The sequence below is a fragment of the Siphateles boraxobius genome, unplaced genomic scaffold, assembly GCF_051911475.1.
Source record: "Siphateles boraxobius isolate OS27281-9 unplaced genomic scaffold, OSU_SipBor_1 41, whole genome shotgun sequence".
NCBI lineage: Eukaryota > Metazoa > Chordata > Actinopteri > Cypriniformes > Leuciscidae > Siphateles > Siphateles boraxobius.
Genome location: NW_027509042.1, coordinates 17,748,277 through 17,775,753, shown reverse-complemented (window position 1 = coordinate 17,775,753; position 27,477 = coordinate 17,748,277). Strand labels below are relative to the sequence as shown.

General features: G+C 39.8%; 1 protein-coding gene across 16 annotated transcripts in view; it reads right to left on the bottom strand.

Moving 5' to 3' along the window:
• The window catches only part of lrrc7 (leucine rich repeat containing 7), a 139,454-nt gene that overhangs the window by 71,376 nt on the left and 40,601 nt on the right, over positions 1-27,477 (bottom strand). For 10 of the 16 annotated variants that reach the window (XM_077198761.1, XM_077198774.1, XM_077198762.1 and 7 more), the window contains exon 1: positions 9,045-9,896. The exons of the other annotated variants lie outside the window; for them this stretch is intronic. In XM_077198761.1, the coding sequence (XP_077054876.1) occupies positions 9,045-9,069 (25 nt within the window). In that variant the 5' untranslated portion in view covers positions 9,070-9,896. Of the gene's footprint in view, positions 1-9,044; positions 9,897-27,477 lie in introns of those variants that run through there. 16 annotated transcript variants of the gene reach the window in all.

Here is a 27,477-nt window from a genome sequence, read left to right as displayed (position 1 = left end):
ACCCAAGTAACGGATTAAAGAACGATGCACTGCATGCAAAATCTTCATTTGTATGGTCTTATACAAGAAAGAGTAATCCCTTCTGACTCTCTGCACTAAACTGACTTAAACAGTATAGAGTCATGTGGTCACAGGCCTACACATGGGAAAATGGAAATGTCTTGTTCTTTATTGTGCTGAGCCTGATTCAAGAGAGCAATGCCAAAGGAGAAACACCCATCTTAAGCGAGCAGAAAAGCTTCTATGTGAAATACAGCTCCCACAAATACATAAATATACGGTACAACTAGACAACATTTTTACAGCTTTGTATGAGTGAAATATGTAATAGGGCATTTTTCACTAATTCTTTTTAAAACAATGTTCAGTGAAAGCCTTTAGAAAATGTTGAATGTTAAACATACTGTACTGTGTGAGCTGTTTTATTTCTTTTAAATAAGTTAACAAAACTTGTGACATGTTAAAACCCTGATTTTCCAGCAAAATAATAATAATAATAATAAATTATTTAAAAATCATAAAAAACTAAATGAAATACAATGAAATGGTAAAAGTGTTCTAACTCAAAAAAATATTCTGCCTAAAACATATTTAATTAAATATAATTCAGATTATGTATGAAGGCATTCCTGCAGTATGTATGTGTCAGCAAGAAATCCGCCAGCAAGCATTGAGCTAGCAAGCACAAGTGTTCATGCATAACCACATCCTACCACACAAAGATAGTGCTCTTCGTCATCTGGAATGTTTAAATGGCTGAATTAAAAGGTGTTTAAATGAAGTCCTTTATATCATTTAAGTCCAAAGGCTGCAGCAGCCCATGCATGGATTTATCACATCATATATTATTTCTTAGGCATGTTTAACGCTGACCTACTTGTTTCTGATTGCTACAGTATTAGAGAAGAGAAAAAGTACAAGGCTACTTTAAATGGAGTTACATTTAACAGAAGCTACTCACCTACAGTGAGATAAAATGTTTTTACACTGCTACTGAAGTACAAGCTCACTTCAGTCTAGCAAATTTACAGTGGATTAGGGATTTATAGCTCTAGTGCTTGCAGTAAAAAAAATGATGAAAATAGAGTAAGTAGCAATGAAAATTTTCACAGCAAGCAGATAAAGGGGATGCATAAGAGGAACAGCATACATAAAAATGTTTTCTTAGCCAAAACACTGAATTCATGGTCAGTACAGTACATTTTTCAGTACAATAACTACATACAAACAGAAACCATGCAATATGTACAGTGTTGTAAATGGCATTTTTACATCAAGGTGTTCTCCAAGTGACACACCACATGATCATTTAAGAGAATCAGTCAGCAACTGCTGAAATTATGATATGCAAGTCAATACAAAAGTCTTCAGAGCAATCATGTTTGTGATTATTTGTAACAAGAAAAGTAATAATAGTTATATAAATAAAGGAGAAGATGATCTATGGAAATCATAATAGAATGAACAATAATTAATACTTTTCACAGCAAAATCCACATCTCCTGCCAGAAAGTGAAATAAAAGCCCTCAGGCGTAGCCCAACTTCAGAACAGAGACAGCTCAGCAACATCCATCCATATTTAAAAACTAAAATAAACCATCTTTGAATGCTGCTTTTATAAGATTTCAGTTTTACAGTGCTCTATAAGGTCGCCAAGAGCTAATGAACTGATCAAAGCAGAGGGAATCAATCATCTTTATAAAAGTCAAATTTGATTATTACTAGGGATGCACCGAAATGAAAATAGGATGAAACCGGGCTGAAATATTCAGGAAGCACTTGGCCGAAAACCAAAAATTACTAATCAAATTTTAATTAATCAATTACTCAATTAATAATTTAGATACAATAATCAATTAATTACCTTTAATAATTGACACTCAAATAGCTAAAACGGATTTGTACAAACCTTTAAATTGAACATAAGGAAGTTTTTATATAAATTTTTTATTATCTCAGTTATTGAAGCTCTGAGACTGGCAAAAGCAGCTTCCAAATCAGTACTCATCTTGCTGGATCTGTCTGCCACTTTTGACACCGTTAACCACTAGGTCCTCCTGTCAACCCAAATGACGAAGGGCATCTCAGGAACCACACTCTATAGGTTCAAGTGCTCTCAGTTAGGTCTGTCAGAGTATCATTAAGGGGTGAGGTGTCTAAATTGCAACATCTAACTACTGAGGTGCCTCAGGGCTCTGTGCTTGGACCACTTCTCTTCTCCATCTACATGTCATCACAAGGATCTGTCATTCAGAAAAATGTTTTTTTTCTATTAATGCTATGCTGATGACACACAACTCTATCTCTCATTTCAGCCAGATGATCCAAAGGTATAGTTGTTAACAAGGTATAACTGTTAACAGCCTGCCTGACAGACATTTCTTGCTGGATGAAGGACAACCACCTTCAACTCAACCTTGCAAAGACAAAACTGCTTGTGGTCTCAGCCAACCAAACCCTTCATCACAACTTTTACATGCAGCTAGGTTTGTAAACCATAACTCCATCAAGTACAGTCGGAAACCTTGGATTTTTGATTGATGTTCAGTTAAACTTCACAGACCACATTCCTAAAACTGCCTAGTCCTGCAGATTTTCCTTATACATTAGGAAGATCAGGCCCTTCCTATCGTTTCTTGCTACACAACTCCTTGTCCAAGCTCTTGTTCTATCCAGACTGGACTATTGTAATGCTCTCTTGGCAGGGCTTTCAGCATGCACTGTCAAACCTCTGCAACAGATCCAGAATACTGCAGCAACAGTGGTCTATAACGAGCCGAAGAGAGTGCATGTCACAGTCACACCTCTCTTTATCAATTTGCACTGGTTGCCAATTGCCATCAAATTCAAGGCACTGATGTTTGCCTACAGAACAACCACTGGCTCTACATCCCTATCTAAACTCTCTACTTCAGAATATAAGTCTATAGCCATTTTCAAGAAACAGCTAAAGACGCATTTTTTTCGGCAACACAACACATTAATACGAGCACTTACTATTATATTCTGTATATATATTTACTTAAAACTTGCTACGTGTACTGTGCTATGTGATTGTGTACTGCGCTTAACTAACTGGGACCAGTCACAGCACTTGCATATATGGTTTCCCTATATTGTTGGTTTGATTGCTTCTATTGTTCTCATTTGTAAGTTGCTTTAGACAAAACTGTCAGCTAAATGATTAAATGTAAACATAAATTTAAATAACTTTTTAATAACATAATTGTTTCTACTCTATATAAATAAACTGTAATACAAACTCTAAATAATCAATAAACTGCAATAATGACATTATTTTATGACAGATTTATTCAAACAAACTACATTAAATTCATCACTAACAGGTTAAGTAAAAATATAACAAATATGTAATACAGTACATATATTTAGCAAAATGCTCTTTTCTAGAGTTGTTTTACTAGCTGTGAGTTTATGGACATTTACATTTCTTGGGGTAAATGAAATGTTAAGTGACATTAAATAGCCTACAAGCTGTTTTATTGATGTCTGTCCCTGGTTGAAACACTGATTAAACGATTAGACAGGATTCATTTAGGTAAGCTTTAATGTATCTTTCAACATACCTTCTGGTGTTCACCCATGTTTATTTTGTGATGTAGTAAAGAGGAGATTAGATGATCAGTTCACATGCGCTTAATCCGTGTTGTGCTACAGCGATCTGTCACAGCGTATTAAAGAGCATCAAAATGACATTTATTGTTTGAATTTCATAATAAAATCGACAGAATTTTAAAGTTGAAACTTTGCTTCATAATAAAAGTAACTATTAGTATTGGAAGGTAAATGGGATACAAATGTGTAGTGAAGTTTTTTTTCATGCTGCGGATCAACATAAAATAGCACTGACTAAAAGATTTTAGATTTAAGAATATAACATTACCGATTAAAATCAAGAAATTAATATTGTCAATCCAGAGCTAGTGTCCACACAGCGGAGAAATTTAACTGTTATAGCTTAAACCGTGTGAAATAGACACTGAACACAGTCAAAAGAAGCGCTAATTAAACATGTTTCGGTCACTGATTTCGGCCCTCCAAAACCATTTTGTTCTGAAATCGAAAATAGCTGTTTCGGTCAAAGATTTTTGGTAGCCAAAATGTTGGTGCATTCCTTAATTATTACAATAAAGTGACAACATCCTGCCAAGCAAAGGTAATAAATTCATATTTTCTTATGCATTTACATAATGCTTTTGAGGTTCTATCAGCAGACTATTTAGTCTATACTTAACTTGGCATTATGATTCTGATGAGGCCCTATGGGCTTTCATTTCTGCATGAGAGACTGCTGGGTTTCTCTAATCTCAGAGAACGTTACGCTGTAGGAATTTTAAATATGTTTTTTTTTTATAATTTCAAAATCCGCACACACTGCATAGCAAAGACCAACCTAACGTTAGCATTGGTGTTATACAATGTTATTTCAAATTTTTAGCAAATTCAGATAAATTGGGCCTTGTTTAGACATTGAGATGACTGTCAAAATGTGGTCTGATTTGCCTGAATTCACCTTACTGTTACTGCTAATGGAAATAACTTTAGTTGACTGTTCTACCATGGAGACAGGAAAAATGAGGGGAAAAAAATATTTACATGCATGTTCAAATATGATGTGTAGTTCAATACAGCTTAAAAGGGTATCTGACAGTTTTATATAAATTGTTTCTAAACGCACAACTGTACAAACCAGCTCAGCTTGCAACAGAAGAGCTGGGGTGAAACATAATCTCTGTTTGTACTGTTTGCACCTGTGCTCTTCTAACTCAAATGCACTTCAGTTCCTCTTAATTGCATCTGGTTGGTTCTAATGTGACAATATGAGCTGTAAAAATGTTTTGTCAGGTAACCTAAATGTGGAAAATTTGGTTGCTTTTTTCAGTACACAAAACTTTGTCGTCTCTATCACCATTTGTGGTTGAAACAAACCACATGAACAAACAAAAACCTGTGATGATTATATCTGAAGGGATCTGACGGTCTACACTGGCAGCAAAAAGAGAGTCAAAGCATGTTTCTAAAAATATTGATGTCTGAGCATCTAAGCGAGATATCTTGAACCATAGTTGCCATATCTTATTTTCACTGTTTGCGGACACAGCATAAACACATACGGAGGATGACATTACTCACCAAATGTGACCCAACCACTCAAAATATAAATCAAATGTATCTGTTTGTACTGTTTGCATCTGTGCTCTTTTAACTGAAATGCTATATATATTATTTATTTTAATAATTCAAAAAAATTGAAATACTTTTACTTTGGTTATACACCAAACACAGTCTTGACTGCAAAGCTCTAATCTAAATCATAGCAGACTACTATAATTAATGTGTGTGTGTGTGTGTGTGTGTGTGTGTGTGTGTGTGTGTGTGTGTGTGTGTGTGTGTGTGTGTGTGTGTGTGTGTGTGTGTGTGTGTGTGTGTGTGTGTGTGTGTGTGTGTGTGTGTGTGTGTGTGTGTGTGTGTGTGTGTGTGTGTGTGTGTGTGTGGTTGGGGGAGTGATGGAGTGCTTATGGAGTGAACTGTTTCTCTTTCCTGTCACTGCCTACGGGCCTATGAATGGCTTCTGACAATGTTGCATGAAACCTCAAACAAAACATAAAAGATTCAAAGAACTGAGACTATTTATGCAAATATAAAGCCTATTTAGCTAATTACATCTATTACCATGGATATTTACTAATGTTTAAAAATCATTAAAAAAAGAGTCACAGGGGTCAATTTATGGAATATAATGAATGGAAATTATGGTTTGGGTTTTCTAAGGACATCTAGCTCTTAAGTCCATGGAAACTACTTAAAAAATAGAATGGACCTGCATGGACTGGACTCATCATATAAGCCACTTTCATGTTTCATGTAATGGTAGCCTAAGGCTGTGAAAATGGTCTTCATTGTAAGAAACCATCAGAAAAAAATAAAATGCGTACAGGACAATGTACTGTAATGTACCTTAAGAGCAAATGAAAGCAGTGGGCTGCAGACCACAGGGCAAAACAATGGGCAGCATGTAGAACAGTTTTAGTCTTCTTGTGTTGCACTAGCATACAAAGAGCAAAACTCTAAATGTTACTCTAAGGAGTAACATTGCATAACATTTTGGGTATAATATTCTGTCAAAATCACTGAGACATCAAACATAAGTATATAAGTAGTAGCATGACATATTGCAAAAATAAACAGAATTAAGCACCTTGAGACAAGTAGCGGGAGACATATAAGACACAAAAACAGAAGGAAAACTGTAAAAAGTATGAGACTGTTTAGGTAACATGTTTAATTTTTCTTTAGTTTAAATAAAAAAAACTGCAATGAAAAATATGGACATATAAAAACTACTAAAAAACAATAACACAACAAAATTACTAAAAACTAACTAACAAAATAAAAAACAAAATATAAAGAAAAAGTATAATAGTATCTCAATGATAATAAAATAACACTGCTGCAAACCCTAATGAGTTCAATTTACACAAAACCTTTGAAGAAACTTAGATTTGTACATTTAAAATATAATTGTTTTAACTTTGTAAGTCAAAATCATTAAAAATGTAATTTGGGCTGGACATTGGGTCAGGCAACGAACACACTTGGTTTCTCCCAAATAAATTTTAATGCACATAAAACTGCACTTTTTCTTAAATACTTGCATGGGAAAAATTGAATGAATTTAACATGGCCCATGTGAACCATCAACAATACTCAAAAGAACTGAAGCCTATTTTAACTTTGAATAACAACTACTGCATACCCTCATAAGCTCACATGCTTTGATCAAGCATACATAATTAAATTATTGTGGGTATTCCCCCAGCCTCAATTTTGTACTTGATCATTTTGAGTTATTAACACTTCAAATCTTATTTTTAGGATTTTTGAAGCCAAATTTTAGTTAATCCAAAATGTGACAGTGACACAGAACTGTAGGACTGGACCATTTGATTGTTTTTATTAATGACAACACAGCTTATGATTGGGAGGAACTTTACAAGAATGTAAATGAACAAAGTGTGTAAAATTGTGTTCATTTTTGAAAATTGCTGTCACAATACTGATGAGATCTATTCACACAAGGCCGATTCACAGCTGTATACACAAGCTGATCCTATTCTGCTGATTGGACTATTTGTATTTAGGAGGCTTTTTAAGGCTGCACTGAAGGCATCTTGCTTGAAAAACACCTAGAAATCATATTTTTTATACGCAGACAACGGTTGGCATTTGGCAGCAGGACAGCACGTATCAGTGCCCTTGGTGACAGCCTCCAATCCCCCCTGCTTTCTCCAAGCTCCTGGAACAGATCCAGCAGGCCTTCCAACTCACTCCTCTGCTAGCAGAGGGCTATTTATCTCTTGACAGCCACAAGGCCCATCATACAAACATCTCTCCACCGGCCGTGCCACTCAGCTTTTGTTCAGCCGTCACGTTTTCTTTGGTCCCATTTTTCTGGCACTGCTACCCCTAATCTGCTTACACCTGTCCAGCAACTTATCTGCAGCATGCATACATTCTCAGAATATGGCAGCTTAGCATGTAAAGGGGAAAGCGTTGAGACTGAGAAATGAAATTCACAGCAGCTATGTTAAGAATTATCTGCTTAAATGTTCCAGGAATTGCAGAATGATGATTAGAACATTTTTGCCTATAGAACTAGTCTAATAGAAGAACTCTTAACACTGAGTGTTTTGTGATGCATTCCCACAAAAAAAAATATATCAAAAGGCACAAATACTGCGGTGTACCTTAAGAACAATTTAAAACGTCTGGAGCTTTTTCAAAAGAAATTTTGTTCTTTTGACAAAACCAGTATTTCTTAATAACATTAGGCCCTCTTAGATATTCACAAAAAGTCTCATTCATTAACATATAATTGTAGTGTAAATTGTCCCAATAATGGAAATTACATGCAGAATGGTATGAGATATTAGTAGTGTGAATGAATAGGCCAGTCTTAGCAACGCCACATATTTTTGTGTACAGTATCACTAAGGTACAATATAAAAAGGTATGGCAGATTGTCATATCGGCACATTTTCGCAGCACTTTTCTATGTTGAATAAAAAAATATTAAGACTGAGACAAGAAGACTAGATGTCAAGCTAAAAATCTAAAGATTACTTGACTAAATGGCTACTGAGCCATGATAAGAGGCTACCCTGGGTACAAGACTATCTTAACCTGTATAGATGCAGTGAACCTGAAGAGCATTTGAAAGGGGTTATATTGTAAAAGCAGTAGGGTATAATTATTAAAAAGGCATGGAGTAAAAGAAAGTTTTCAATTTATTGTCTCTCAAAACACATACCAACAGACACCACCACAGCACTTTCCTAAACACCTGTTTTGTATGCACTGCAATTTTTCTCTGTTCCATGAGGTCACTGAATATACACAAACATGAATTTGACAAAATGCTCATTTGAACTAGTTTGATTTGACTTGCATGCATGTGCGAATCCCTGAAACCGATGATAAAAAAATAAATAAAAGTCAGGGTGGTCTAAAGGCCCCCATAAAAAGACCCATTCTGGTCTGAAACGGCACCAAAACTTACTGTTTGGCAGAGGAGGAAGATGCAGAATTCCTGAATTGCAACAAATTGTTTTGAAGATTTGTTATAAAGGAGTTTGTTAAACACCTCAGGTGATAGAAAATGAAATTCTTATTTTGAATGTATTTGTCATTAAAAAAAACATACAATGCAATCTCAAAAGTAGCTATTTATGCAAGTATAAAATTTCAGCACTTTCTGTAGCAAGGGGCCACTTATGAGGTTAATGGCCCCTCATCATAAAATAAATAAATAAATATCTGAACAGCGTTGTTCATTTGTATTCTAAGAAACTGTGTTGCGCCATTAATATTTAATAAAGGGACATACATTCGACATACTTTGTAAGCAGGCAACCACTTTTCTACACCGGGGCCTTTAGACCGTTTTACCCAAAGTGCTTAATCTCATGCATCTGAATATCATCACGCAATAGTATTAAAATTACTTGGTAAGATTACTTACACTGAATTGTTGAGTAATTGTCCATTAGACTATTCTACAGACTGTTTGGTACTAGAGCAGTAATCCCAGGACGGATGTAGTGCTGAGACAAGAGTCACATCACACGACGCTTGTCCTCCGCTCCAGCGTTTCCCTTACATCAATGCAGCACTGAACGGACATAATGCGCTGTGCTCTGACAAACTGTTCTACTGATGCCTTATTTAAATGACGCAAAAATTAATTATGTTCAAAGCATTTAAGAATATGTGTATTGAGCCATGTCCTCCCGTTGATGTGGAGGAATGGAAATTCAAGTTCATAGCCAACGATTAAATCGTATCTGCTTCTCTCGTTACGCATATTCAATAAAGCAAATAGACGGCTCTCTCGTGACAAGTGACATGTCGTGACGTGATAGAGTAAATAGCTACGGCCCGCTCGTTTCCTCTTGTATTCGATCCATCTTGCCTCTTGTTTCTGTTAAATGAATCAAATCTAGCGCGGTGAGACAGCGGATGAACGCGCGGAAGTTCCTCAGAATCTCAGGAGCGCATGGCGAGACTCTGTCCCCGGTACCGGAGAGTCGGATCATCACAGGGAGTGATCGGAGGAGAGGAGAGAGGAGAGAGGAGTGGTCTGAGTGAGAGAGAACGTGCGAAGGAGAGATAGAGGCAGAGAGAGAGCGAGGGAAACCGGTATGACGTGACTCCGATCTCTCTAACGGCACTATTCTCATTCTGCCCATCTGCCGATTTTTTTTTTTTAGGAAGATGGAGTAATATGCGTCTCACTACCCTTTCAAAACTTTACAGAGATTGCTAAACACGCCAAAATACCATAAAACTTTGGTAATTTGATGTCAGCCGCAACACGTTGTAGGCTATTCCACATGAAATGAAAACCACAATGAAAAACATTTATATACTGTGATTTTTAAATGAAACTCACCATGAAATCAAAATGTTTTTTAATGTTATCTAATATTGCAGTAGCCTATTCATTATAAGTGATTTGTCCATGCGCATCATCATTATTATTTTTTTTAATTCATGTGCTCTCAATCTTTAATCAAAGCAACTTTGACATATCTTTTCTAATGATGTGGCAGAATGAAAATAATAATAATAATAATGTTGTGCACAGATAAAATATTTGCAGTGGTGCTTGAATGTTTGTGAACCCTTTATCATTTTCTATATTTCTGCATAAATATGACCCAAAACATCATGAAATGTTCACAAAAATCCTAAGAGTAGACAAAGAGAACCCAAGCTCAACACAACAAATGTGTCAAGTGGTTTCCCCAAATTCAACTGAAAATGCAACTTTTAATGACTTCTGCAGTCTCAAAATTATTCAACCCCCCAGGGTGCGATTTGCTGGGGAGGGGGGATGCGTGGGATTTCCCCCTTTCTGGAACCTATCTCTGATATAGCTGCCGCAACCTCTCTGTGATCACCACACTGCAGACTTGCGCAATGTCCCGCCCACGGCGCTATCTGATTGGTTACACCTCACGAGTAATAGCCTATCAACACTTGTGAGATGGCTGCAGGTCCGCTGGGCAGTGGAGCTGTGTGTCGAAAGCAGGGCTCTCAAGTGTCACGCATTGAGCGTGACAGTCACTCACTTGGGTCTTTTGTCATGCACTCCCCCCACACATGGTATTTCTCACGTGGAAAAACTATTTATAATATATTTAATATGACACAGCGCCCAAAATTTCTCTGGCCGCGCCACTCTCACTATGGAACCGCCAGGAATCAAGCGCGTCTCCCCTGGAGTTCTTAGTCAAGCCTGCCACTTATCAGCCAATCAAAAAAAGAAAGAAAGGGGCTACACAATAGCCAATCAGAAAATAGCACTATTGTATCTGGGTAAGATTTAACGCAACAACCAATGAAAAAAAATGGGGGGATGTCACTCTTGCCTGTCTTCAAAACTTGAGAGCCCTGTGAAAGGAAGGCAGCATATTCAGCATATTACTGAAGCGGGAATAAACATCACAATCTGATTATCTGTTTTTTATGAAATTATGATGACAAGCAGAGTGTCCCAGTCACACCACTGAGAATGGCCGAAGTTACACATATGGTGTTTCACTCAATTGAGGCTAAAGCAAATGTTTTTTAATTACTCACTCAGGTCTGGCGCGATTGATTTCAATGTTAAGTCAATGTAAAGAGGCGTTTACGCGCGTCTAGAGGTCCTGCGGCGCGAATGAGGGGTTTACCGTGGCGCGGTAGACGCGAATTCGCCTCATTAATTTTGCCATTCATAAATAAGTGTTTTGACATGTCTAGCCGAGAGGCACTATCCATGGTACTGGGAGGGGGATTTAATCCTTGCATGTTTTTTCGTTGTGCATGATCACAGTTCATATGTGTGGGGAAAGATAAGCTATTAGAGTAAAAATATTGCGTTAGGCTACTTCATGAGTTAATAAGAAAAAATATTTTACAATTCCTGAAATGCAGTGATGAAGTTCATGTTCTCATGATTTATTTTTAAGAATAAAATTCTCAAAATATTGCCCCCTCTGTTTTTTTCACAAATCGCACCCTGCAACCCCCTGAATAGAATCCCCCACAACAGCAGAAATCTGTACACCTGATGCAACTAAACAAGAGCTTTATTAGTTGCACCAGGTGTGCTTGAGCTAGAACACATAAAATATCTGAACTGGCTGGGTTTGTTGAGTGTCACGTTTAACTGCATGCTAGAAATATGGCTAAGTCAAAAGAATGGTCCAAAAAGTTAAGAGATCTCATTCCACTTCACAAACAAGGAACAGGATACAAAAAGATAGCGAAGGCACTAAATGTTCCTAGAGACACCGTTGGAAGTTCAAAGGAACAGTGGTTACACTACCTGGATGGGGCAGAAAAAGGATGCTATCAACGGCTTCTACCAGATTTCTGAGAAGGCAGGTTCAGAAAAACCCTCGAGTGCGGGGCCGGATATAGGCATGGGCAAGGAGGGGCAATGCCCCCCCAAATGCCGTGACTGCCCCCCCAAACGTGATGGCATGCAAAGATCCCAAATTTAAAAAATATTTCAAGAAAAATGGTCAGAGTGAGCGCTCTCTGCTCTGTATGCCTCATTCAAAGTAGCTACTGATTGGTAGACGCATAGGGAGGGCGTGGCCGCTTCTCCGGCTTGTGGTGAACCTGCTGAGCTTCACGTCTCAGTCAGTCACTGCAGAGCGGAGCACGCAGACACACTGTGACAGTGACAAACTTTGCAATGACATTCTTGTCGCAAAAATTATGTTGGAAAAAGAATTCAAAAAGACTAATGATGATGAGAACGTAGAGTTTGTAGACCTCTCCACCATTTGCACATATCAACACGGGTATAAGAATGCCTTTCCTCAGCTCCATCGCATGTATGTGACCTCACTTGTGATTGGAATATTATCTGCATCATGCGAGGGCTCTTTCTCCACTTTGTCTCGTGTTCTTACCCCCTTCCGCCGCACTATGCTACATGAGAGAAAAAGAAATTTAGTTGTTCTGGCTCACAAGAAGGCCATAACAACAGGTCTAGATATGGACACATTTGTTAGGACTTTTGCACAGAAAAGCAGACGACTGATGCTATAATGACTGATATAAGCCATGCTGTGTACAGAGCTAAAGAAATAATAAAAAAAAAGAAATAAAAAAACTAAAATAAAAAAGATTGAAATAAAAAACGAAAGGACAGACAAGACAGACAGAATAAATAAATAAATAAATAAATAAATGCAGCCTCAACAGGGCACAAGCCAGTGTCCTATTTGTGCCGGTCCCAAGCCCGGGTAAATGCAGAGGGTAGTGTCAGGAAGGGCATCCAACATAAAACCTATAAGACAAATCAAATGCTGATAGCTGATAGCTTTGAGCTGATAGATTAGAGCTGGGCGATGTAGGATTTTTTCATTTCACAATATATTTTTTCATTTCTGGCCATATCGATATATATCACAATATAAATCAAATCACTATATTTGTCAGACTTGCCCCCCCTGATATTCTTCCTGCACCCCCTAGTGGGGCTGGCTGAATCCGGCCCTGCTCGAGTGACTGCAAAAGTATGGAGTTAGGATTGTTGCATTATTCCAAATAAATAGATTGATATTCACAAACAAATGTAAAGAGATTCACAAAAAATGATCAAATTCACAAATAAATAGATTAAGATCCACAAATAAATGTAAAGAGTTTCACAAAAAATGATCAAACTCACAAATAAATAAAATGAGATTTAAAAAAATAATAATAATTTACAAATGTGTTTTATATCACAAACACAACTCTGCCTGGTATTTATTTGTGAACCGCTTTCTGTGCGCTTGTAAATCACTGCACGCATTTGTGAATCTCTTCTTGTGCATTTGTAAATCCCCTCACGCATCTGGGGATTTTGAAACACTTCTGTCGTCAACATGCAGACAAATCGACAAATAAGTGGACTCCACCCACCGTTTCCTCAAGCCAATCAGATAACGGCCACATTGAGCTGACCAATCGTAGCACATTCTCGCTAAAACCAATCACGTTAGGCTTTACAATCAGAGTGGTCTTGCCCTGAAATAACTTTGCTCATTCAACTTCTTTATTGGCAACTTCATTGGCTCAAATAGGAAGTGTAAGGCTAAGGTCCATAATATTGCTTTTATAATATTTAAAATTCGGATTTCTTTAGAGTTAGACCAGGGATGGGCAACTCCGGTCCTCGAGGGCCACTGTCCTGCAGAGTTTAGCTTCAACCCTAATTAAACACACCTGAACAAGCTAATCAATGTTTTCAGGATTACTAAAAAAAAAAAATTTGTCAGGGTTGGAGCTAAACTTGTCAGGATTCAGGCTCGGAGACAGAGGTAAGTGATAAACATAAATGTATCTTTATTTAACTCAAAGGTAAGTATGCAGGGTTTCGGGAGTTCCACGGTGATCTCGAAGAGGATATATGTGGCAGGAATGCATCCAGGTGAGTGAATCCTCTTCTTAAGGAATAACGTGGCGGGTAACACAGATCAATAACTTGAGTTTTTCTCTCTTTTCAGATCGTTCGTGGATAGGCGTGATTCAGGAAGGATTCCAGGTGAGTAGATCCTTTGAAGTGCACGTGACAATGAGCTCACCAGTTCAGTGATACTTTCCCTTTCTCTTGCAGCTCATCCAGTGGGAAACGGGACTCGTGGCGGATTCCAGGAAACGGAGAACATGAGTCATGGAGCGGATCCTGGGAACATCAGAACAAGGACAACAAGGTTAGTTTCTTTCAGGTAAGTATACTTTACGTCCGTTGCTGAAGGATGGCTCAGAGTGAGACAAGTGGTGACTGGTAAGGGTCGTTCCTGTTGGAGGCTTGACAATGACTGGGAGTGAATCGGGTGCTTTTGTGCTGGCTGGGAAGTGAGTGCTGAGTGGAAACAGGTGCAGGTGATCAGTAATCTGGGGACAGTGATCTTTGCGTGGTGACATGTGAGGGATCTGATTGGCTCCTGACAGTACCCCCCCCCCCTCCAGAGTCCGCGCCAGCGGACCTTGGACCTCGACGTTGTGGGGGTCTGCCTCTGGGTCGTGGTGCAGGTTTCTCGGGATGCTGAGCATGGAATTCTAGGAGCAGACTGGGATCAAAAACATCATTACGAGGTACCCAACTTCTCTCTTCTGGCCCATATCCCTCCCAATCAATGAGGTATTCTAACTGACCTCCCCGACGTCGAGAGTCCAAGATCTCCTTGATGAGGTAGATGGGCTCGGGTTCAACGGGTGGTATCGGGGGGTTTTCTTCGGGTTCGACCTCGTTGACTGACTGGGGAATCTGTGGATGATGGGGTTTCAGAAGTGAGACGTGAAACGTGGGATGGATACGGTATTCTGGGGGCAACCGGAGCTGGTAAGTGACTGGGTTGACTTGCTTGACAATTGGAAAGGGTCCGATGTACTTGGGATTTAATTTCTTACATGACTGGCGCAGTTTGATATCTCGAGTGGAAAGCCAGACTAGTTGCTCAGGTTGGTATTCTGGCGTGGATCTTCGGCGGGTGTCAGCGAACTGCTGTTGTCTATTCACAGCTTGTCGGATGTGCTGATGAGCCAATTCTTGAAGCTGTTCGTTTATTTCCCACTGGATAGGATTTACGAATAACCTCTCGGGTAGAATGGTCTCAGGTTGATCAACAGGGCTCTCAGGGGCATGGATACGGGAAAGAGCGTCTGCACGGGTATTCTTGGATCCTGGACGATAGGCAATCTTGAAATGAAAGCGTGTAAAGAATAACGCCCATCGGGCCTGACGTGGATTTAACCGCTTGGCATCTCTCAGGTATTGGAGATTCTTATGATCGGTTAGGACTAGAAATGGGTGTTTGGCTCCCTCTAGCCAATGTCGCCATTCTTCCAAGGCAAGTTTTACTGCGAGAAGTTCTCGATTTCCAATATCGTAGTTTGCCTCTGCTGGAGAAAACTTTTTGGAGAAGAATGCACAAGGGAGTGGCTTTGAGGAGAACTCGGAACATTGGGACAGGATTCCTCCAACCCCGGTGGTGGAGGCATCGACTTCCACCATGAATGGTTTTTCAGGGTCTGGATGGTGAAGCAAAGGGGCACTGGTGAAGGCAGATTTCAGAGCATGAAAAGCTTTCTCAGCCTCGGGATTCCACTGCAGGATCTTAGGTTTTCCTTTTAGCAAGGAGGTCAATGGAGAAGTGAGAAGACTGTACTGGTTGATAAATCTCCTATAGAAGTTGGCGAACCCGAGAAATCTCTGAAGCTCCTTCACGGACTTGGGAGTTGGCCAGGACAGGACGGTCTCGGTCTTTTGTTGGTCCATCTCCACTCCTCGATCGCTGAGTATGTATCCCAGGAAGTCGATGGTGCTTTGATGAAAGGTACACTTCTCAGCTTTCAGGAACAGAGCGAATTCTCTGAGACGTTGTAGGACTAGAGACACATGTCTCCGGTGTTCGATTGGATTCTTGGAATAGATCAAGATGTCATCGATATAGACTAGAACAAACTTCCCTAGAAAGTCTCTGAGGATCTCATCCATGAAACTTTGGAAAACGGAAGGAGCGTTGACCAAACCATATGGCATGACAAGATATTCGTAGTGGCCAGCAGGGGTTATGAAAGCAGTCTTCCACTCATCTCCTCCTTTGATACGGATTAGATTGTACGCACTCCGTAAGTCAAGCTTGGTGAACATCTTTGCCTCTCTGAGTTGTTCGAGAGCAGCAGGTATGAGAGGCAAAGGGTAGCTAAACTTCACAGTGACTTGATTCAAGGCTCTGTAATCAATGCATGGTCTTAAACCACCGTCTTTCTTGGCCACGAAGAAGAAACTTGCGGCGGCAGGAGATGTGGAAGGTCGGATGTAACCCTGATCTAAAACTTCATGGATATATTTCTTCATGGATTCTTGCTCTGGAATGGACAAGGAGTAAATCCGACCCTTGGGGAGACGTGCATCAGGGATCAGGTCTATAGCACAATCCCATGGTCGATGAGGGGGTAACTTGGAAGCAGTGACAGGATTGAAGACGTCAGAGAACTTAGAATAACAGGCTGGGATATTAGTTGACAAGTTTTCCGTGGGACTCTCTATGGACGTGGAGTTAACTTCGAGCACTTGGGTCCTTGGGTTACTGGATGAACGGGATACTGGATCGTTGATCTCTGGACATTGACATCCCCATTGCAGGATTTTCCCAGACGTCCAATCAATGGTGGGTTGGTGATGGACGAGCCATGGCCGACCAAGGATGAGATCTGTTTGGCTGTTTAGCAACACATATGGTTCAAACCACTCTTGGTGCGTCTCTCCCACACACAATTGAATAGGACCAATCTGGGTAGTAACGTTCGTCTTGTTAATTAACTCACCCGTTACAGCGTAGATGGCGTAAGACTTGGGAGTGTTGATCTCTCGCAGACTGAGCCTCTTACAGAGTTCTCCAGAAATGAAGTTTCCCGCGGACCCTGAGTCGATGATAGCTGATACGGAGATGTGTTTTTCTTGAATCTTTAATATCACAGGAATCGTGAGTGGTGCTGAGACAATGGGTTGATTAAAGACTGAGCTTACCATTATTTTCCCCGGTCGAATTGGGCAGTTAAGTCTGAAGTGACCCTTGGTACCACAGTACATACATAACTTCATCTCTCTTCGACGAACACGTTCAGCCTGAGAAATTTTTGAAGTGTCGACTTGCATCTCTTCAACTTGATTTTCTGGATTGAGATTCTTGGGATTCTGAAAAGACACAGGATGGTGATGAGACTGATCAGCGTAACAACTCAAAGATCGTTGATGGACTCGCTTGGCTTGCTGAATGAATTTCTCAATTCCTAAGCTGTCATCATAGATCGCCAGTTGGAGGCGCAAAGCTAGGTTTAAACCTCGACGGAAAACAGAAATCAGAGCTCTCTCATTCCATCCACTATTTGATGCAAGTGTGCGAAATTGTAGGAGCTGTTCTCCAAATGAGGAATCATCCGCGGGTCGTCCGAAAACTTCCTTAAAATGTTTGACAAACTCTTGAACTGACGCAACCACTGTGGATTCCTGCATCCATAACGCCTCTGCCCACCTCAGAGCTGCTCCAGAGAGTTGCTGAATGATAAATGCCACTTTCGATCTCTCATTGGGATAGAGCTGAACTTGCTGTACCAGAGCTAGCGAACACTGGAGTAAAAATACGTTGCAGTCCTCCGCCCGGCCAGAGAAGGGCGCTGGACGCGACGGGGGAGTTGCAAAGCAGGTAATCGAAGAAGCGGCGCTCGCGGAAGTTCTCACTGGAGTAAACATGGGTTCTGTCGGAGGATCGGTGGTAGGTGTGGAGCTGGTAGCAACAGCGGGCTGTCCGGAATCCATCTCTCACCTCACACTTTCTGTTGTTAGGTCAAGCCTTCTGTCAGGATTCAGGCTCGGAGACAGAGGTAAGTGATAAACATAAATGTATCTTTATTTAACTCAAAGGTAAGTATGCAGGGTTTCGGGAGTTCCACGGTGATCTCGAAGAGGATATATGTGGCAGGAATGCATCCAGGTGAGTGAATCCTCTTCTTAAGGAATAACGTGGCGGGTAACACAGATCAATAACTTGAGTTTTTCTCTCTTTTCAGATCGTTCGTGGATAGGCGTGATTCAGGAAGGATTCCAGGTGAGTGGATCCTTTGAAGTGCACGTGACAATGAGCTCACCAGTTCAGTGATACTTTCCCTTTCTCTTGCAGCTCATCCAGTGGGAAACGGGACTCGTGGCGGATTCCAGGAAACGGAGAACATGAGTCATGGAGCGGATCCTGGGAACATCAGAACAAGGACAACAAGGTTAGTTTCTTTCAGGTAAGTATACTTTACGTCCGTTGCTGAAGGATGGCTCAGAGTGAGACAAGTGGTGACTGGTAAGGGTCGTTCCTGTTGGAGGCTTGACAATGACTGGGAGTGAATCGGGTGCTTTTGAGCTGGCTGGGAAGTGAGTGCTGAGTGGAAACAGGTGCAGGTGATCAGTAATCTGGGGACAGTGATCTTTGCGTGGTGACATGTGAGCGATCTGATTGGCTCCTGACAAAACTCTGCAGGACAGTGGCCCTCGAGGACCGGAGTTGCCCATCCCTGAGTTAGACCATTAGACTGTGTATCCAGCCAAAACACATTTTTATGAGCCTTTGAAAATGCCAGAGAAGCAGCGATTACGTTATGGGAACAACGCGTTATGGAAGCGTCACATTATTCATGATAAAACAGAAAAGCATACATTTTTTTACATTTTCACAACAATTTTATTTTTATCATCAAATCAATAATAAACGAAAGTGTTGTATTCATGAATCTCCTTTATCAACTGATTAATTAACTACTGATTTGAATTAACCAAAATATATATGTAAACAGATGACAAGCAAAGTTTGCCTATTTAAAAATCTCTTTTATTGTTTTATTTATTTAGTTTTTAATAATTTCAAAAGTGAATGTGTTTAGGTATTTCTAGTTTGCACTGCATCTGTCTCACTGGCAGTACTGTTTTTTCCATCTGCTCTGTATACAACTTGTATTTATTCTACTTACGCTGTCTTTAACTTATAGTTGTAATAGTTATGCTAAGTTTTAATTATCATTGTGTCCTGTTTTGTCTGCCTTTATATTGTTAGTTTTGTTTATTTAATAAACTAAGCTTATTTTTTTTCTTATTTTATGTCATCCTTCATCTTCTGGCCCATTAGATGAAAATAGTATGTTGTCTGACCTAAGTTCTGCTGCAATTGTTAGCAGCGGAAAATGTTTTCACCTTCTCCATGATTAATTTGTGTTTCTGTGGTTCTAGGGGATCTATAGTTTGTCAATCAACGTAACAAGCCTGCAGATCAGGCGGCAAGGGCGGAGCTTGCAATTCCTGACGGCCAGGGAGGATTGGCCTTCGTGGCCTTTCCGTGAGAGCCTGGCTTGGCCACTATGGCTGGGGACCTATAGCCCCCCCCCCCCCCCCCCAAAACATTTTCTTGGGTGGAGTTATGGGCTTACGCTCAGGCCCAGGAACAGACTCAGGAACAGGTCTTGGAGTAGGACCAGGTCTTGGGACAGGAATAGGCTCTGACGTGGTGGCGGCCAACCTGGTTGAGGGCTCGGGCGGCCATCTTTGCCAAGGGCTCGGGCAGCAAGGCGGCGGCCATCTTTGCCGAGGGCTTGGGCGGCGGCCATCTTTGCCAGAGACGAGGGCTCAGGCGTGGTGGCGGCCATCTTGGCCAGAGACAAGGGCTCAAGCGTGGCGGTGGCCATCTTGGCCGGAGACAAGGGCTCAAGCGTGGCGGTGGCCATTTTGGCTGGAGGGCTAAGGCGTGGCGTGAAGCTCAGGCTTGACAGGCATGATGCGAAGAAGCTCAGGCTTGACAGGCATGATGCAAAGAAGCTCAGGCTTGACAGGCATGACGTGAAGAAGCTCTAGAAGGGTGCTCTTGACAGGACGAGACTCTGGAAGGGTGGTCTCGACGGGACGAGACTCTGGAAGGGTGGTCTCGATGCGACGAGACTCTGGAAGGGTGGTCTCGATGGGACGAGACTCTGGAAGGGTGGTCTGAATGACTGAAGACGGATGAAGGAAGCAGATGACTAAAGACGAATCGTACTGGTATCGTACAGTGTGCTGTGTGAATGAGTATTTATAGAAAGTTCAATATCGAGGACTTTATTTATCAGAAATATGTTCAGTTGGTCAAATATGGACTACTGACTATATGTAATATCAGAAGGAATCTATGAGTATGTATTAAGTTAAAAATTCCAGGACTTTTTGGTCATAAATATGAACAGAAATATGACATATTTCAACAGGTAATTTAATTTTCAATTAATCAAACCAGAATCAAGGATCCTAAATCTTCTATGTAACAATACTTCTATTGTAACAATACTTCTATTTTAACAATACTATATACAATATTTTAATAGTAAAATTAAACAGGAAAGTGATTTTTCCAGGGATACAACTGCTCAACTAATTTTAAATAAATTAGATTACACTAAAAGTGCATTTGTTATTTTGCTCAGCATACATGCAGCCCATTTCCAATAGTTTCCAATTATCTTAAAGGACAAGTTCGGTATTTTACACTTAAAGCCCTGTTTTAAGGTCGATTCTGATGAAATAGAACGGTTAAGATTGAAATTTGGACAAATACTGCTGTCCCGAGAATTTTAGGTTTCTGTGTTAGCACCCTCCACCTCCACAATTGTTTTGATAGGGGCACTGGAACAATATCATTCATAAAAAACATTAAACTTTAGTTTACAAAGACGTGAAACTCACCAAGTGGTCTGGGGTGTTCACTGATATGCTCACAGAAAAATCGTTGCAAAAGATGCTTTCCAACAGGTTTTTTACCATTCTTTGTAAAACTCTGGACCTATTTTTCTAAACACCTCACAACTGGACATTCTTCCATTGAGAGCTTGAATAATAGACACTCCAGCCCAGTTGGTGGCGGCGATATTGCACCTTTGCCAATGTTTGGATAGCGTAGCCTACGATACCACGACTGGAAGACTACAGAAAGAATACAAACAACCCCATTTCCGTTCCCGTCGGCGGAGTAATACCGTACCTCACAGAACATCCAATACAAGTCAATGGAGTTGGACAAAAATTACGATAAAATCTGTTGGAAAGCATATTTTGCAGCGATTTTTTGTGAGCAAATCAGTGAACACCCCAGACCACTCGGTGAGTTTCACGTCTTTGTAAACTAAAGTTTAATCCGTTTTATGAATGATATTGTTCCAGTGACCCTATGAAACCATTGCCGAAGGGGGGGGGGTGCTAATACAGAAACCAAAAATTCTCGGGACAGCAGCATGTGTCCAAATTTCAATCTTAACCGTTCTATTTCATCAGGAACGATCTTAAAACAGGGCCTTAAGCGTAAAATACCGAACTTGTCCTTTAAATTATGAGCAAGTAGATTATTGTTGGGGGTAAAAAAATAAATAATCAGGACTTCTTTTAGAGCAGCGCTAAAAAGAATTCCGACCCATGATAATATATTGATTCCAAGTGAGTTGATCATAATTTATCCTAAAATGGCTCTTACAACACTCTCCACTTTCCATTCAAACACTCAGCCTCCTGCTCTTCTCATAATACAGAATTTAGTGATTATTCAGACAATGAAATAGATTGAGAAATATAGGGGGAAGATAGACAAGATAGGCTAATGTGTTTTTGTATCACTACCCTAAAGGGGGTAAAATATACCCGTATTCAAATCCTATGGAATTTTGACTCAACAACGGTATTTTTGAATAATTTTTTTGTCAATCATAATATTTTTTTTTTCTTGAAACATTATGGATTACTTCAACGTCTGTTGTGATATTTTTGCTCTGAGCCAAGAAGTGTTTGTACACCAACCCAGTGTTTGAATACAAATGTTTACTATATTAGTTGGTGAAAAGCAGTATGTGAATGAAATGAGTAGTAGGCTATGTCTGAATTCACAGTATTCATAAAACAGTAGGCAAAAAAAGTACCTGGATGACCTTCTACTTCTGCCATGATTGTGAAGTTTACATCCAATGGAGACTTTACTATCTATAGACTAGACCAGCATGGGAGAGAAGTCGTGAATGGCAGGGAAACACATCTCACTCTATAGTTCACATGTAAAATACTAACATGTAGGTGGATGTAGTACATTCAGATAAATATATTATATTAAAGAGTTTGTATAGAAAAAAAAACATTTAGAAAAGAATGCAATATCATTTGCAATGCACATATCCAAGGTAAGTGTTTTTTTTAACTTCTCACAACTATTTTTGTAATTCCTGCTGGATAAAAAAGTAAATAAACCATAGTACCTTCAATGAACCGAAAGTTGAAACTGTGTTCTCAGGAAAATGGTATTATTCAGGTCTGAGAAGTTATGATGAGTGTTTGAAATATTATACAATTATTTGTAAGAGAATCTGTTAGATTCATTTTATGTTAATAATGCCCTGTTATTGGGGTCGATGTGTGTGAAATGTATTCTTCTTTCTTGGAACTATCAGTGAAAATGTTTAATTTCTGGCTTACAAGACTTTTCATTGTAAAATTCACGAGAATTCAAAAGTGTGAACCCAAGGTGCACACAAACTCATACAAGTCAAATACATTGCGTGTTAGACGACTCAATGACTTATTTCCTCAATAAAGTCATGAGCACGCACATTAAAGGGTCATAATCCTTAAATCACAACCATTCAATAGCAAAACATGGTGGTCATCATCAATAATGATGAAAATACACGAGTATTGCTCATGGATTTTCCTCTCTCCCTGCACACATATCTTTTACAGCACTTTTTGGACCTGCAGGTGTATTTGGACACCACTTCCCTCTTCCACTCACTGAGGTGAAAATACTTTTGTTGGGAAATAAAGGCCCCCTAAGGCTCTTTACTGCTACTCCAAAATGGCCGTTTTCATTCCCCACCATTTCCTTCCGAAAATATGAGATAAAAACTGATTGCTTTTGAAGAAACATTGCAGTCATAACTCAATTTCACCTTTTCTTGCTGTCACATAACATCATAATGCACAGGGAAAAAAAGAAGGTGGGAGAAAAACACCCAACACCCAGTGTGAAACCAAAGTGATCCTATAGTTTCCTAAATGTTTCAGCTCAGTCAAAAACATTGGGGAAGAATTACTCACATATGCTTTCTATGTTGAATAAAGCTTACTCCTGATGCCACTGATGCCAAATACCATTGGTTCTTGTGTGTCACATGGTCAACTGTGATGTTACAAGTTTAATAAGAAACAACCCTAATTGAGATTTGAGCAACACCCAACTTATTTGAGTGCATTTGCAACTTGAATGTGCAAGGTTTCCGGTGTCATACACTTACAGTTATATTAGCTGCACAAAAACAGCTGTTTTGCTACTTTAAATTGAAAACTGTTAATTGTTATCATATTATTTTAATTTATTATCATAATCATGAACACAGGTTTGTAGTGCAAAACCTGCGCTTTGTTCTTCTATTTATTTACCTCGCACATTCCAAGAAAATAGCTTAATTCTGCATTGCAAATAAGTTAGGTGGATATATCTCAGTAAAATTATCAATTAAATGTTTGGTTTTGGTTTTCCACAAACTTATCATATGGCTTCAGAAAACATGGATTATAAATGATACTTGGAGCTTTTTGGAGCTACAGACACTATACAATCTAATTTAACAGAGAAATAAAACAATATGGATTGGAAATGCAATGGAAAAATGATATAAATAATGAAATTTGGGGGTGAAATGTTCCCTTTAAAGTAAGAAAAGGTTAAAGAAATCATGGTCAACATGGTTTTCAGCGCAAAACCCACACATGTGGGAGCACTTGGGTTATTAGATAAGTTCAGTAGTAAACTGTCCCATCACTGCTCCTCCAGGAGAGACCTGTATTTCTTCCCATGAGGCAATGTTGTTCTGCTCAAGATGCAATGATTTATTTCTGCTTAAGGAACAGAGCTGTACTTTTGCTTTTGCAGTGCAATATGCTTGCAATTGGAACAGCAGCTTTCTTTGTGCCAAGCGTGCTGTTGATCTGCTCTATGAATAATGCTTTATTTTTGCATTGAAAATGTTTTTGAATGCTGCATTTTTGCTAAGGAAATAGTGTTAGCATACTAGCTAGAAATCTGGTCACTGGTGCTAATAATTGAAAGGGAAAATCTCCAGCTTAATGACTGAAAGCAATGTTTTCTTTTCACAAAATCAGGTCTGACAGAATTCCTAATTTGTGAACAGATCTGTGCACAACTAATTATGAAACATGTGTCTACATACCCTAAAATAGATCCTTTTGCCAACACCTGAGAATACATTGTGATGACATGCCAATTTATCCTTTATGCAGGTGTAAATGTGCAGACTCGGAACGTTAGATAGTGAGTGTATTTCAGAAACTCTCTATTGGCTTGAAGACAGCATGACATCATTCATCAATGGCCAAACAGGAGACAATATTTACCTTATCTTTTTTTCCAATTTTGCAACCTCATTAAATATTTATACTGTATAGTTTCTGAAGCACAATTCTGCACTTCATCTGAAGCAGGAATCTCAACGCTGCAACACTATTTGTACTTAGCTTCCCTGTGGGCTCTCTGTTGCCATAGCAACCTCATCCTTCTCTCCATTCTTTCTGGGTGAGAGCTGAGGAGATGGATAAAGTGCCTGAAGAGGAAGTGTAGGACAACAGGATTAGGAACTAAGTCCAGATCCTTCAAAGAGAGAAAATAATGGCAAAAAGAGATGGCAAGTTTGGTCAGCTAAGCACATTTCCACAGACAAGGACACCTACTGACCAAAAATGGCTGAATTACAGCAGATACATACATACGTGTATATAAACACACACTTTACTACGGTATTTTAATTTGTAGAAATGAAAAAGTAAAATCTTTTCTAACAATTTAATTAGTCAGTGTTTACAATACATTTCAATTCACATTGCACAATGCACACTTCCTTTTCATACTGTCTTCAAGTATTTTTTCCTCTTTTTTTTTTCTTCATATAGGTATCCCTATGTTACACAACACATAGATGCACTTTGAAAACAACATTGTGATTTGTCTCTTCAGGTGGGGCTGGTTTCCGGGATAATGTTAACAGCTGAATAGATGCATATTTGTGTCAGATCAGCTTGTGTAACAGACGACATGAATATAACATGGAATCCTGAGCCCCAAAGCAAGAATTACACAGTGATATAATTCACCTTTACGGAACTGAATTGGACAACTGCATGGGGCCAAATGGATCTGAATGCAAACAAATGTTTTGTGCAGAACCAAATATCTGCTAATCTCAGCTGTCTGAGGCAGACTGGTTAATCACTTGTCTGCCTGGCAGGGCAATTCTATTTGGCAAATCTATGCTTTAAGTATTCCAAGAACTGTCTCTGGGGTGCTCCAAGTCACCGTCTTCCCTTCTCCTTTGTTATTGTTTAATTATTAGGCAGGATTCATTCCAGTCAGGCAACAGGATTAGCCTCTCAAACCCACTGTCTGTCAAACTAAATATCCGATCTGTTTTGTTTTGGAAGTTGAATACCTTCATAAAGGCAAGAATAATGACATCAAAATGGATCATAATATTTGGTTGAAACAATTCTACCGAATAATAAAAAGTAAATTGTTGGACTGGTTTAAGCCTACAGTTTCTACAAAACACCCCTAAATTAACAAACAAACTGCCAACGTTGGTAGCTGATGCTATAGGTGGTACCGATTGTCTGAAGCCCATATTCACTGGGTGATTCAGGGGTGCAACTGCACATTAGCTGGGGGGTATGCAAGATCAGTGTTGGCGCACTTGATCAGTGATAGACGCACTTGCTCACCCATGGCTGAGGCTGCATTTTTACGCCTTCCCCCCATTCCCTCAGTGTTGAGCAGATTGCGGGAGGACAAGATTTGCCTTTCGCAAGTAGCACTGCTCTGGCAGACCCACATTTGGTTTACGAAGCAGATCTCTTTCTTGGAGTCTCCTTGGGAGATTCCAATCAGAGCAGACCTGTTAACACAGGCTCAAGCCAGGATTTGGCACCCATGTCCAAGGATATGGAGGCTTTGGGTTTGGCCCTTGAACAGGGACCCCTAATGTTTATGGTTTCTCTGCTGAGGTTCAGGATACTATTAGAAATTAGCACTTTCCACTAGGAAGGCAGGATCCTATTCGCTGCCCAATCGGTTCAATGCTGGATTTTCTGAATGATCAGTTCACTACCAGTATGGCTTATACCACGTTATAAGGTTTATATGGTGGCTATTGCTGCCAAGCATGTGCAGTTGGATAGTGTTTTCTTGGGAAGGAATTCCCTGGGCTCCAGTTTTATCCTCGGATTGAGACTGCCTTCTGTTTCTTCTTGGGAGCTTTCTGTGGTCCTTGGGTCTTTCTAGTCCCGCTATTGAACCTCTGGAATCAGCCTTCCTTTGAGATCTGACTCTTAAGGTGGTTCTTCTGATCTTCCCTTAAGCGCATCAGATATTTACAGGTCTTGTCAGCTCCTGGGTTGATCAAGGGTCTTTTTGCGTCCTAGGCCTGGCTATGTGCCTAAAGTTGCATCTACCTCTTAAATTTCCCAGGTGGTGACTTTGCAGTCCTTTTCTCCTTCACCTTTTAAATCTAGGATGAGAGACTGCATAACTTTTACAGTGAGGGCCTTGAAGATTTATGTTGATCGCATTTGCCAGTTGTATAAATCTAGCCAGTTTTTTGTGTGTTTTGGTGGGGGCCACAAAGGGCTAGCTGTCACAAAACAGAATGTTGCATTGGGTTAGGGATGGTATTTTTTTTTTTAGCTTATGAGGCGCACTGCTAAGCATCACCTCTGGCTATTAGAGTTCACTCCACTAGGGCCGTGGAATCTTCTCAAGGTATTGTTCAGAGGTGTTTCTCTGCAGGACATTTGTGGTGGTCCTCCCTGTACACCTTTATCAAATGTTATAATTTAGACATGAATTTGTGCCGTTTCCTTGTCTAGTCAGGCCTGTGTAAGTTTCTTTCGACACATGGCTTGACTGAATTTTAGCAGTCTTAAAAGTTTGGCATATTTGGTATATAGTTTCAATAGTGTCAGCTACCGACGCAGCGAACCTTTAAAAGGGCACATTTCGGGTGAAGTACTTAACACTTGTTCTCGGACTAGCGAACAAGACAGGCTGCCAAACTCCTCACTCCATGGTGACGCTATGCCTAGAGGGAAATCGAATCGCAATCATGATTTGAAACGTTGCGATTAGCTAATCGCAAAAGGCTGCGATGTGGATGCTATATGAAAAATATGCCAATACTCTCTCTACACTTCTGAAGCAGTGCAGATGATCTGAAAACATAGACAAACAAGTAACCTGCAGTTTAGCGATCTCCATTCTCCATTTGAGATTTTCTGCTTAAATGAAAGTGTCATT